This window comes from Gavia stellata, chromosome 1 (assembly GCF_030936135.1).
Source record: "Gavia stellata isolate bGavSte3 chromosome 1, bGavSte3.hap2, whole genome shotgun sequence".
In the NCBI taxonomy this organism is placed as follows: Eukaryota; Metazoa; Chordata; class Aves; order Gaviiformes; family Gaviidae; genus Gavia; species Gavia stellata.
The window spans coordinates 69,251,793-69,264,922 of NC_082594.1; the positions used below are offsets into that span (position 1 = coordinate 69,251,793).

Genomic DNA, 13,130 nt, shown 5'->3' on the forward strand with positions numbered 1-13,130 from the left:
AAACCATGTTCCTCAATTTCATCGCTGGTGAAGAGTCACCACTGTTGCCACCCTGCCCCACAAACAAACATGCTTACTTTGAGCAATGCAACTAAAAAGCAGGATGAAGTGCAGCAGAAAAAGTGCTTTTGCTGAAGAAATTCTACCATGGAATAAGCTATTTTAACACATGGATTCTAGGAAACTGCGCAAAACTTTGTGCTGTATATAAAAACTTCAACTACTTCCTCTCTCTAAAGATGAGCTTAAATACCTCTATATCGACTGCTTAAAAGTGCCAATACAGACAACTTACCTCATCCAGTCTCCAAGAGACACAACAGACACGCTACTAGTGTCATGCCCATATTTTCCGACAAGCTAGAAAGCTTCAAAGCAACATAAAGTGACAGAGGAAAAATACTTTTATTTGCGTTGCATTCCTATAAGGGGATTTTACTGCTAATTTCAACAAAGATGTTTGGCTAAACGAAAGACTTCATATAATTCCTTCTTAGAAATCTTTATCTATGATAAATAATTTGACAATTAGCTACATACTGTAGGAAGTTCTGAAGGTTGGTTGGTTTTTTTTTTTAATCAAATTTATTAAATGCCTGCTCTTGAGTGGAAAGACTAGCATTTCATAGAGGTCTGTGAAAAGGAAGTCCAACAACATCGGGAACTCAAATTTCTGAAGAGATTAAAATAACTTCTTTTTGTCTTACAAGGCAGCTCTGTTTTTATTAACATGAGCTCTACAGGACTTAAGAGGCTATGCTATACAACAGTGTACTTATACAATTACACCATATTTACTCTTATAGCCACCACTCTTTCATTCTGTAATAAATTTTACACCCACATGGTGTCCAGAAAATACTAAAATTGAAAACAATTGATTAAGAACTAATAGAAATATTTTCAAACTAGTACTTGGTCATATTACCAATGTAATGTGTTTTCTGTGATCTTGCAGCTAATATCGCTAAGGAGGTTCGCTGATAAACACAAATTCATCAAGCAGAGTACAGAAGACTCAATTTATAGCTATCACTGTGCCAGAAATACTGTGTATGCTTCTCATGATTACACTTTTAAAAACTAGTGCTGAAGAACCAGGAAAAGTTCAGTTAAAAACCACACAATTAGAGTCACATAAGCAACTTTTAGCAGTGAAAGACTTCAGTAATCAAATTTCAGTACTCAAGGCAAGATTTAGAAGTGATTTGATGAATGCCAAAATACCACCTTCTATAATCAAATCTATAGACATACCATGTCAGAACTACCGAACTTGGGCCACTAAGGTGTTTTAAAAAAGAAAAAATCCTCAAAACCAAAACGAAAAATAAAGACCACTAACCCACAGAACAGAAGTCAAAGGTTGATGACTTATTTGGAGAATGAGGTTTCATGACCACATTATGCAGAACTATGATGGTAATAGTTTAAATTTGAGTTGAAATATTTGTATCTAAAAAGGAAGTATGCCAAACCTCTTAACCAACAGTGTTTTCCAATGTTAAAGAAAACATCATATTAAAAAATGACCTATTCCACATTTCTGCTTGTTACTAAGCAGTGACTGTCTAAAGAAAAAAGAGCTAACTTCCCCGGCAATTTCCACAAAGGCATGGTGAAGGTGGTATTAAGTAGCTCTCAAATGGGAACATGTGAAGTTATAAATGTGAAAAAACCCTTTTCATAGAAAGAAATAATCAGGGGAGAAGGGGACAGATGTAAAACTGTTGATTCCTGGAAGCGACAGTATATATAGCACTCAGGAACTGCTGCACAGATCTACAGATCGACCCAGGCAGACACTGCGGAGGCTGATGAACACAGGAAATACTCATGGACGCTCAAACACTTCTGAAATAACGTGCTAGGAACAGTGATGCAAGTAAGGACTGGTTTCAGTACTTTACATCTCACTTGGTAATTCTTACTTTCCATGTGAAAATCCGTCACACTGAGTGAATCGAAACTAAAAAGTTACTGAAATGTTTTGCTGACTTACAAAATCTTAATAAAGAAGTAATTTGAAGAGTCTCTCATGCAACTCTGTGAAACGTTATCAAGATTACTGTTATTTGCCATCATTGCCAAGACTCATCTCTAGTGTTTCTATTGTTCCTATGCATTTTGCAAACACATCACCTGTATTCTTGGTGTCCAACCTCTCTTTCAATACCTTTTAATAAACCTTTCTTTTGCCAGGCATCTGTTCAAAACCCACACCAAGAACCGACTGGAAATGTCTTCAAGGTTTCTTATGTGGTTGTTCACTAAAGGGAGCAAGACCAGACACCTTTAAGAAATCCCTGTTATGCAGTGCTGGTTGTGAAGCAAAAGCAGTAATGTTCAAAAAACCATGGATTCCCATGAAAATGGCATCCTGCTGCTGGATCACACGCATCAGTCACCCGTGACATGCTGCTGCCTGGGGAGCTGTGCTGTTGCCAGGAAAACAATCTGCAAAGGGATGGAAAAAATGCAGAAGGTTTTTGTTTTGGGGTTTTTTTTTTTTTTTTTTTGCTTACACAAACAACCATCGTCTTAATTATTTTTGCTTCCTTCAGATAAGGTTTCTGTTTGGCATGACAGAGATGAGCCAGCAAGCGTAGAGATCATCTTTGCTGCAGAAGGGGAAACCCATGGAGCCGTGCTCAGAGGCAGCTCTGGGGGTGGTGCTCACAAACACCCGTTCCATCCAAATGAGTGTGGGAATTCCTTCCCACCCTTAGCCCATGGGAAGAACTGTATTACAGAAAATTACAGTTTGGAAGATGCACGCTGGAGGTCTCTTGCTTAGTAAGATTTAGTCGAAACGGATAAAAAATTCCTTCCCCACAAAAGAAATACTGTACAAGGAAACTATTTTAAGCTTCATTAAAATGAATGAAGATGAAATTTTAATCACAGACCTGGAAGCTGCCTTTTGCCTTAAGAATAGTAATAATTACCAGATTTCATTCAATATGAGCAAACAGAAGACAGTAATTTGAAATGGCTAAATTACCATTAACTTTTTACTCACAGTATCACTCAGTTAAGACAAAAAAGGGAATGAGAAGATGAATCATTTAAAATACTTAATAGGTGGCCTATATGCTACATTTCCATAATTAAAACCAGGCTCTTGTAGCTATGTATCCATTAGAGTTCACTCAAGAAAGAGATTTAAGAACACAGAAATAATGTGTGTCAAACCAAAAAATTATAAAAACAGACAGCCATCAATAGAAAAATGACATGTCTCAAAATGTCTCCAAGTTACTTAAGGAAAGCTAAAAGTTTTGGAAAAATTCCCTGATGACAGGACTAAAAGAAGATACCATATAACAGAGTAAACACTTAGAAGGGGAAAGACAAAGTGAATGGTGCAGAAAAGGCTATTGTTTTGTAAAAGATGTAGGATGACCCAAAAGTACCTCTTCAGAAATTACTCGAAGTCATTTGAGATGAGCTGTTTTTCAGTCCACAAGTAACGGATTTAATGAACATATGCTAAACAAGTGTTAATTGGCATTTTAATATGCACCCGACACATTTAGAAGAGCTGGCTCTGAACACGTTTTATTTGCTGATGTTCTTTTCCAAAAATGCTGAAGTACAATGGAAATTCCAGAAGCCTTAAGACATTGCTGAAAATGGTCTGATGTTTTAAACCATCAAGCTGTGTGTTCTAGGTACCCACATGATCATTAACCTTCCACCAACCTCAAGCCAAACAACGCTAAAGCTGATGGGATTCTATTAATAAAGTATTCAAGGGCTTAGATTCAATTAATGACAGACCACAGAGTTCTGGGAAAATTTGTTTTCAGCATCAAACAGCCATGACTTCATTCTCTGATGAGATTAGAAGTTTTCCTGATAAAGGCAACTTGTAGAGGTAGTTAACTTCTGTGGTGTATTTGGCTTTTTATGTACGAGACACCAATGTATTAGGCGGTGCCATAAACTTTCATTGGAACGCAGACTACATGAATTAAAAACTATGCAGGTGATGCATCTTCAACAGCCAGCTATGAGGACTACTAATTGAATAGTAATAGCATAGCTGTTATGGGGTCTGCCACAATTTGAACTATGGCTCGCACTTTTCATATTTATTGAATATCTGGAAGTAAGTATAAATCAACCACCAGTAATTACTGTGGATAAGCGCAAGAGTGGCAGATAGCTATGGGCAATCACATAGACAATACACTACATCATTTGTGCGATAACAATGCTTTAAGATTAAATATGTTTGAACACAGGAAACGTAACTGATTAAGGAAGAGGTATAGAAAAGCGCATCTCCATGTAAGCAACTGTTTGCTGGAGCGCTGCAAGTTATGAAGTTATGAAAGGTGGGTCCAGGTACGTCAGAGGGTCCCTCTCTTTAAAGCCCGCTAGCCTTGTCACTGCAAGTGGCTAAGAGCCTGCTGTTTCTCTCCTGAGATTTCACGAGACATGATTAATTATTGACTGATCATTAAATGACTTTTTTTTTTTTTTTAAATCAGTACCTGATATTTTGGTAATTGCTTCAAGATCAAAGTTGGAAACAGATTTGGTTTAAGGATTAATACTCATGACCACTATTCCCATGTGTGCTGGGTTAGTGGGTATTTTAATGTGAATTATCTTGTGATCTTAGCAGAGGCATGTTTGATGAGACATTAGACATATTTCTATAAAGAGAACTTAAGAACTTGTTTCACTGGGCACAGCAAAACTTTCAAAAGCTGTTTCACTAGATCAAGCACCAGCCTTACAATTTGCAAGCCTTTGTTTAAAAAAAAAAAGTGCGTTCTTGATGGTCGCTCAGAACAAAGGATCCTCTAAGAAAGGACACATGCTCTCCTTGTTCTGAATGGGAAATTACTATACAGCACAACAAGCAAGGCTTAAAGACTACAAGTTTAGTTGAGGATTCCAATTCAGGAAAGGTAAAAAGAAAACTGTACAGATACATGGTGCACAGCACAGACATAAGTTTCACTATGCTAAGCAGTTCACAGCCCTTAAACTATAAAAAAAGAACACGCTTAAGCACCAGCTTTTTTGGGGGGGTGTTAAGAATATCCTGAGCCAATTTGAGGGTTAGGTATGGCTTAGGCATTTTCTACTGTCACAGGATGTACGAGCGTAAAAGAGCATGAGAGGTGCTTTGCACTCTGTATGCTTAGCAGGTACATGTGGCCACTGCAAAAGAAAAAGCTAGGCTCCGCCACATGGTATTTTCCACCCCAGCTGAACAACCAACGCACAGAGAAAACTATTAGAAAAGGTACAGGGGAATAAGTAGATTGTAATAACGGCCCTTCAGAACTTAAAAACCCGTGTATGTGCGTGCAAAGGGCTGAGGTTTGGAAGATGCGATGCTAGCGAAGGCTCAGCCATGAAACCACCAAGCTTTGTTCTCAGGCTGTTTCATCAGTCGCCATCATAGTGAAGCGAAGCACCCTGCAGCATGCAGCTTTATTAAGATCAAGGAGGTAAACATGCACAATGCTAGGGCACGTCTCTGTGCCTTCACTTAAACACGTTTCTGTTGGATATAAATAAAAATGTGTTTATTTACAGCTAGTAAACACTGTCCACATTTTACACCAACACTTGATAAATTATCAAAACAGAAACGCAATCCTTTCATAAGGTAGCTTTTAGACAAAATATATGTATTTTAAACAACATAAATCCATATAAAAGGAGCTTAAAGTCACAACTGGGATTTTGATTTTAACTAGTTAAATTTATGTTGGAGCTTATTCTTTATACAAATCTTTGAGAAGGCATAATCACATTTGCTGGCACTGTAATGAGTATATTCCGAGAGTATCTGTAGAAAGGCCTATGGTTTTAAATACTACCATGGTAAATCTTGTGATAACCTTGTTTACCTGCCACCCATCCTGTAGTCCTCAATTTCCATGTACTTTATGGCAGCTCAGCAATGGAGGACACGGTAATGAAGAAGTGACCAAGAAAACTAACCTGTTAGACCCAACACTAGCACATGACACCTGCTATAAACCTACATAAGCTATTGTCATGTTATTTTTAAGTGAACCTTTTTGCTTTCTAACTAGTCCAATCCCAAATTCTAATTTTTCTGTTGAAGAGTCAGTATTTTCTACAACAAAGTGCAACGGAATAAGTTTTCTGTATGTAAAACTTTGCAAAACACAGGCAAAAACCAAATCACAAGCAAAAAATAACCTCAAAACATGTCCAGGTGCCTATCTGTTTCTGTTTTATTCATTACATCCCAAAATACCACTAGTAGATTTTTTTTTTGGCCTCTATATGTAAAATGATTACTTACCATTGTGTTCAACCTTTTCTAGCCATATGCAAAGCCCTTTATTTTTTAGTAATTTAAATCAGACATTAAAAATCATTGCAAAAATAAAGAAAAAAATAATTTCACCTGATTTCCAAATACATTTCTTCAAAATACACACAAAATTTTTCAAAGGTATATTATTTTATATGTATGATACACTGTTGTGAAGAATTTACGTGCAAGTGTAAAACAGAGTACATATTAAGGACTTGGAAGCAGAAGGAACATCTAGGACCACAGAAGCTTAACCCCTGACACTGCACATAGCCACATCATATAATCCCATTTATAAAGTGATTTAGCTTTGCTATGATAGCTATGCTGAACAATCCAGTTTACATCCTTCTATTTGTGAGTGACAGGACTTGGCATGAGAGGATAGGATTCAGCAGTTGATATCTCAATGAAAACACAGTTCTTCAGCCATTGAAAATACACCACCTCTGACAAACTGGAACAAAAATAACATCACATTCTCCTGGATGTGATGCAAGAAAACGTGTTAGATTTTTCCATGATTCTCCCCCCACCCCGACTCTCTCCCTCCCTCCATCATCCACCATGTCACCTCAAACTAAGGATTAAGAAAATCCAAACAAGCATGGTAAAAATATTTATATGCACATTACATTCCCAATCTGAATCTCATCAAGTCTACTAAACTTCTTCCAAAATACAAAAGGACTTACCCAATGTGTCTTTTAGATTTTTAACCAGAGAACCTTTCTTCAAGCTGTTTTTTCGCTCCACATAATTTGATGGCACATATCCCGTTTTGTTGGCCGCATTTCTTACCCTCCACCATGTCTTGGAATCATCTAATAGCCAAAGACGCTCATTTTTCTTGATGTCAAGTTCTTGGTCCTGCTGTGCAGTGTAATCCCACTTTGCAATAACAATAACTTCTTCTGTCATCTTTCATGGAGTCCTTCTGCAACAAAAAATTAAAACATGCTCATCAGTAAATTATATCACGTAATACTTACTCCTTTTTTTCTTGGAGTTCTTCTGGAATAGGCAAGAAAAGGGTAGGGAAAAATGAGAAAGCCATACAGAGAAAAACCTCATAGATTTAGAATTCTTAAAAAATAAGGGAAGTCATATTGACTTTTCTTGCTTTTTCTGCCACTAAAATATGGCAACACCTTGATAGTAAATTTCTAGTCATAATATATTACTTTCACTTCCTCTGAATGTATATAAAATATTATTTAGATATACATTAACAAATGCTAATTTATAAAATCCATTTAGTTTTTGCATATAGCATTATAAAACTATCCGACACCTGGCATTCAAAGTTCTGATCCGAGGAAAAAAAAAAATATAGCAGCATTCAAAAAATGTATTTTCCTTCTGCCCTAGTTCCTCATCCTCATACTAACATATTATTTATAAGTTTTCTGTGTTTAAACAAAGTTATCCATCTTTTTTTTTTAGTAGGAAGTTAAAAATACTTCAAGAAGCAGGGAAATCTGCCATCAAGAAGAGGGTACTGTCTTTAATAAGGATTTGTTCACAATGTTTTGTGCAGGCAGCACAAGACTGCGTTTCGCTCCCCCTTTGCTCCCGTGAAGATTCCAGCTCACCACAGTCCTGCACCAGGCACGAGTCAGCAGGGTGGAGAAGAGCACCCACTGCACTTCCCTCGATTGCATTTCATTTCCTCTCTACCTGAAACTTATCCAGAGTTCTGTTAAGACTGAATGAGTTGTCTTTTTTTACTTACCTGTAACAAGAACGATCTTTTCCAAAGCTATTTGTCAGCTGCATAAATACAGCTGCATGCCTCCACGTTTTCCTATGCACCCTAGTAATTACCAGGGACAATGTGAGGGAGCACAATAGTGTGCAAGGAAGAGAAAAGTCCCATGCCAGTACCAGTGACATTCAAACGTATTATAATACCAACGAGAACATGTTGATTTTATCCTCTAAATTCTTTGTAGAAATTTCTGAAAAGTTACTTGCAATTTTCTAATCACTGCTGGGGATTTTAGGGGAAGGGGGAAGTGGAAGAGAATGGGAGAGAGTGGGAGGTGAGAATATATTTGAAAATCAATGTAGCAGATTATTTTTTTTTAAAAAGTAAAAGCTGTAGATTTCCTTTACATTACAGATTAGTAGAAATGGGTCCCAGAGTACTTCAAACTATTAACGCCCAAGGATCTTTTTAACATGATTTGACTTTGTTGCCTAGTTTTCAGCAGTCCAGAACCCTATGAACTCTGATACCTAGTAGTTTAATTGACAGAAAGGTAATTAAAAAAACCAAAACCCAAACCTCATTCAGAAATTCTGTTCAGCGTGTAAGTTTTATCACCTATATTCAGAAAGCGTTCCTTCTGCAGTCTGTAAAGACATGCACACACACTTTCACAGCTTGTACTGTAGCTAAAGGGAGAAAACTACATGCTAGACAACTCAGCAAGTCTACTCATTCAAAGAAAGTGTTTTCCTTATTTAAAGTTAACCCATAAGGCACAATAGTAGACCCTATTATAATTTAATAACCTCCTCTTATCATCATTTTTGTTTCCAGAAGAGCGTCATATAGGGTTGAGCTATGGTTGCTAAACTATTTGACAGCAAAGCTCTGGAAAGCACCAGCAATCACCCCTCGTGGCCGAGGTAGGATGACAGTTTTGAAAATCTGAAGCTGAAATCAACAGGCTTAAGTTCTCATTTTTCAATTAGAAAACACAAAGGCACATACAACAATTAAAACATTATTCATATGTGAGTTTGCATAGCGGAAAGCCCCAGGATGAATTCAAAAAGAAGTTACGAAGTTTTGAACAATTGAGAAGAAACACAACCCTTACAGTTCAAACAGTCTGTGACTTACGCAGGTAAAATTGATGATTCTACACGAAATAAGCCACTATACCCTTCAACAATTTTTTTTTTCCTAAAATAATAATCCCATCTGACAATGGCATAGGAAAGCCTGAGCTTTGGACCACAATCTCCAATAAACTGCCCTGGTTTCTGACTCACATCAAATGGACAGATAGCCTACAGGTCGATAAGCTGATGTAGCCACAGGGGGACCGCAATCAAGCATGTTCTGGAGGCCAGCATTGTCAATATAATCTCTCTCTCCAATTTACATCAGTTTATTTTATCTCAGCAATTGTGAAATGGTCAATTCTTACTATTCCTGGGGACATGGAGAACCTGAAGAAATAGGACACCATCAATGCAGTTGGCCGATATTGCCACCACACAGGCTCCACTTCTAAAAAAAGTTATTTTCACAACACAGGCAAGTTAAAATTATCTATCAATATTACAGTGTATTAATAATAAAAGAAACACATTAGGCATAATATTTGACTAGTGACTTTTGGAAAACTATTAAACTCTTCCTATCCCTCTGAAGAAAAAAAAATAAAAAATTAATTGGCCCCTGTTGTAAGAGTCATTAAGTGTTTCCCTGAAGTGTTGGGCAAGGACAGAAGCACAGGAAGAGACTACACGTCAGGGCTGACGACATCAACTATACAGTCCTCCGAAATTCACCCAGGACAGGGAGCCCCAAGCTACCCGATTTCCACAATTCCAGTTATTGTCGACATATAAAACTGCCACTCTGCCTGAGAAATTAAGTCATTTCACAGGCAGACCCCTTGCATGATGCAATTCTGGCAAAAGTGTAGGGAAGCCAAGTTTCTCAAGTGGCACGCTCATGCAGAACCCAAGTCAGTGAAGTACTTCAGGTTTTGCTGAATGTTTAATGGCACAAGCATTCCTACCCAAGTGGGGACAGGATTTACTAGGAGTCAAAATGCATCATATAATTGCAGCTAAACATTTGTCCATTTAAAGCTGTATGCATGTGTGTGGAGGAGTTTGGTTGTGCTTTTTTTTTAGGTTTGGTGGGGGTTTTTTGGGTGTGGTTTTTTTTTGGGGGGGGGGTGTTTGGTTTCGGTTTTCTGGGTTTCTTTTTTTTTGTTTGGTGGGGTTTTTTTGGTTGTTCTTTTGTTTTTTTAAAATGTGGGGACTAGTATTAAAGTTCTTAAAATTACTTTCTTCTGGTTACATCATTAGACTGGCTCCATCAAGGACAATAAGGTTCTTCCTGTGACATTTGCAGAGCTAAGATTTCCTTGTATGTGAATAAGGACATATTTGTTCCTCAGAACAGGGGGGGTGTAGAATTAATAGTTTTGAAATGCTTCTGCAACACAGCTGTGTGCCAAACAAAAGATTAGAAGCAAATGACGTAACTAGATTTGGGGAAGAATGTAAGGAAAAAACAATAATACAACCTTCCAAAGCATCTGAGTGCCCCATAAAAACTTGACATGCACTCAAAATGTGAAATTTCTTTAGTATACTGCTTATAGACTGCACAACAAAAAATACCAGAGTCCCCCTAGATTCTAAGTTAAGATGAGACTCCTTCACATCAAGAAAATGAAAATCCATTGCTGCTGAAAGTGTACAACCTTCTGGAATGTTCCTCCTCAAAAAGCTCAAAAGTCCTAGTACTGAAATACAGAGTCTTCTCATACCTGGTAGGATAACACCCCCCCAGTTCAAAAAGCACCAGTGAAAAGCTTTGAAATACCTATGCAAGGAACTGTAAATCTATGAAATGCAACACAGCCATTTCTTAGTACAAGATTGTTTCATTTTAAAAAGTGTATGTATTGCCTTGGGTTTTAGCTTACTCTATGAAGCAGTCATTTGCATTACTTTTATGGCAATCCAACTTCCAACTGCAGTTTTTAAAACACAAACAAACAAAAAAAACCCAAAACCAAAGACACCACACTAAACAAGTGAACAGACAAAACTCCACAACACAGACCTTCAAAAGGTAATTCTTATAATAACTATGTGATCGATGTACGCTTCCAACCCCTTTTAAGCCAGCATTTCCTTCACTGCTAGCAGTAGCAATAAACTAATTTATTTTACCAATATTGTATTTGCTGAAATGTTACAACTAATTAATTTAGATTGAGCTCAGGTATTTTCAGCCACTTTGTTTCTTCCCTCCATTTTAGGTTTTGTTAGGAGAGGAGTCCAGTCTTCAGTGGCAGCTGCCCTACTGCAGAAGCACACCTGAAAATATTCCTACACAAAAACACCCTTGGGAGAGAGGGAAAAACTGAAATATCTGCCAGGCTAGGAAAGTAGTGAAGAAAAACCCAGCCAAGGCCAAATCAGTTGTAAGAAGGCTGTACTGAAAGCCTGCTCAGGCAGGTGAGGAACATTAGCTAACCCTAAGGCAGAACAAAGGCAGACATCAGTGGAGTATCTAGTACTGTAGCTCCTGTATCGACTTTATCAGAAGAAAGTCCAGAAGGGAAAAGGTTATGTCCAATAAACTATCAATGATTCAAGAATTTACTAATGGCAGAAAAAAAAACCCCAAAACAAGACAATCACCTATGCTATTTTGAACCAATGCTCAAAACTGAACCATGCAAGCAAAATTTGACACTATTTAGGAAACTTAAGTGTAGAGGAATTTAAGAGAATTTGCTTTGACAAACTTATAAAACTACTAGTGATTTTTCATACAAAATTTTTGCTCAGTTGATAGTATTTTAAATATCAAATTTTATTAAATTGTTAGACAGATCTCATTTTCTATCACCAGGCCAGGAATTTTTTTTCGCCCCATATAGGGCTAATGTGTTCCTCCCACAACAATAAACAAAGAAGGATCCATTCCAGCATGTCATCTGAACTGGAATCTTCTCCTGTAGACTGACCCAAGTTAAAGCTCCCACTAGTTTAATACCTTGGCCCAATGGGCAGAAAAGCAGCATCTTTTCTTGACTTCAGGAGGAAGGCTCAGGGTTACATCAGGCATACGGTTAGTTAAGATAGTGCAAACAGGAGGTATGGTTGAGCTTTAAAGATGCAGTGAGAAAAGAAGCAGTTGCTGTCCACGTTCACAATTTACTTTGCAAAAAGGAACACAGCTGAAAAGTGACTGACAGTAATGCTTGAAATTTAATCCCTCACCAAGGGAACAAGCAAAAATTCTATTAATAGGAAGTGACAATTGATATAACAGACTGTTCTGGAATTGGATGTCCTCCTAAGACACACAGAAAGGTACTAAATGATACAGAGCCTTTTACATGACACTGATGTGCATAAGACACATAACTGCTATACAATATTACATAAGACATAATTACTATACAATATTTAGTTAATTGTCTTGGGAGAATGAGACGATAACTAATGACATATCACAGTTTCCTCTAAGATTTGGAGACTGAACAACTGAATCTCTCCCTCTCCTGCCCCCAAAGTTTGGAAAGTCAAAATGGGTTTTGAACCCTGCAGTACATGTCGCTGACAGGCCAGCTATCTGGTGTCCACTTGGTTAATCTTTCATAAGCTACAGTAAATAGGCAATATTTGGTCCTCCAAGGTAACACACATCGTGAAAAATAAAAAAAGTCTCTTTCCATAAAGGCCTCTTTCACAGTAAGTGGATGTGTTTATTGTATTCTGTAATTAATACGTTGTATTAGATCACTTCATCTGAAGCACACTGTGAGGTCTGAAGCTTTCTTATTTACAAAGATGCAATCTCTGGTTAGCCTGCCTACTGTTTCAGGAGGTTTGAAGCTTTGGTTTCACTTACAGTTGTTTTCTTTATCACATGTGTGGGTGTGTGGTTAGGTTTTTTTAAATAAGTCTGGATGAATAGTTTTGACATATAGAAAAGTTTCCAAAAAGTGCATCTCTACATTTGAGGTTGTTTGACTCAGTTCTTGGAGATCAATAAAGCACCAACCTCAATGACAGAACTCAGATGGCATTAACA

General features: G+C 37.4%; 1 protein-coding gene across 1 annotated transcript in view; it reads right to left on the minus strand.

Annotated features, from left to right (window-relative positions):
• Positions 1-13,130, minus strand: part of NCK2 (NCK adaptor protein 2) — a 53,883-nt gene that overhangs the window by 23,993 nt on the left and 16,760 nt on the right. Inside the window, exon 2 of the mRNA XM_009811083.2 lies at positions 7,015-7,256. Coding sequence (XP_009809385.1) covers positions 7,015-7,240 — 226 coding nt within the window. The 5' untranslated portion in view covers positions 7,241-7,256. The remainder of the gene's footprint in view (positions 1-7,014; positions 7,257-13,130) is intronic.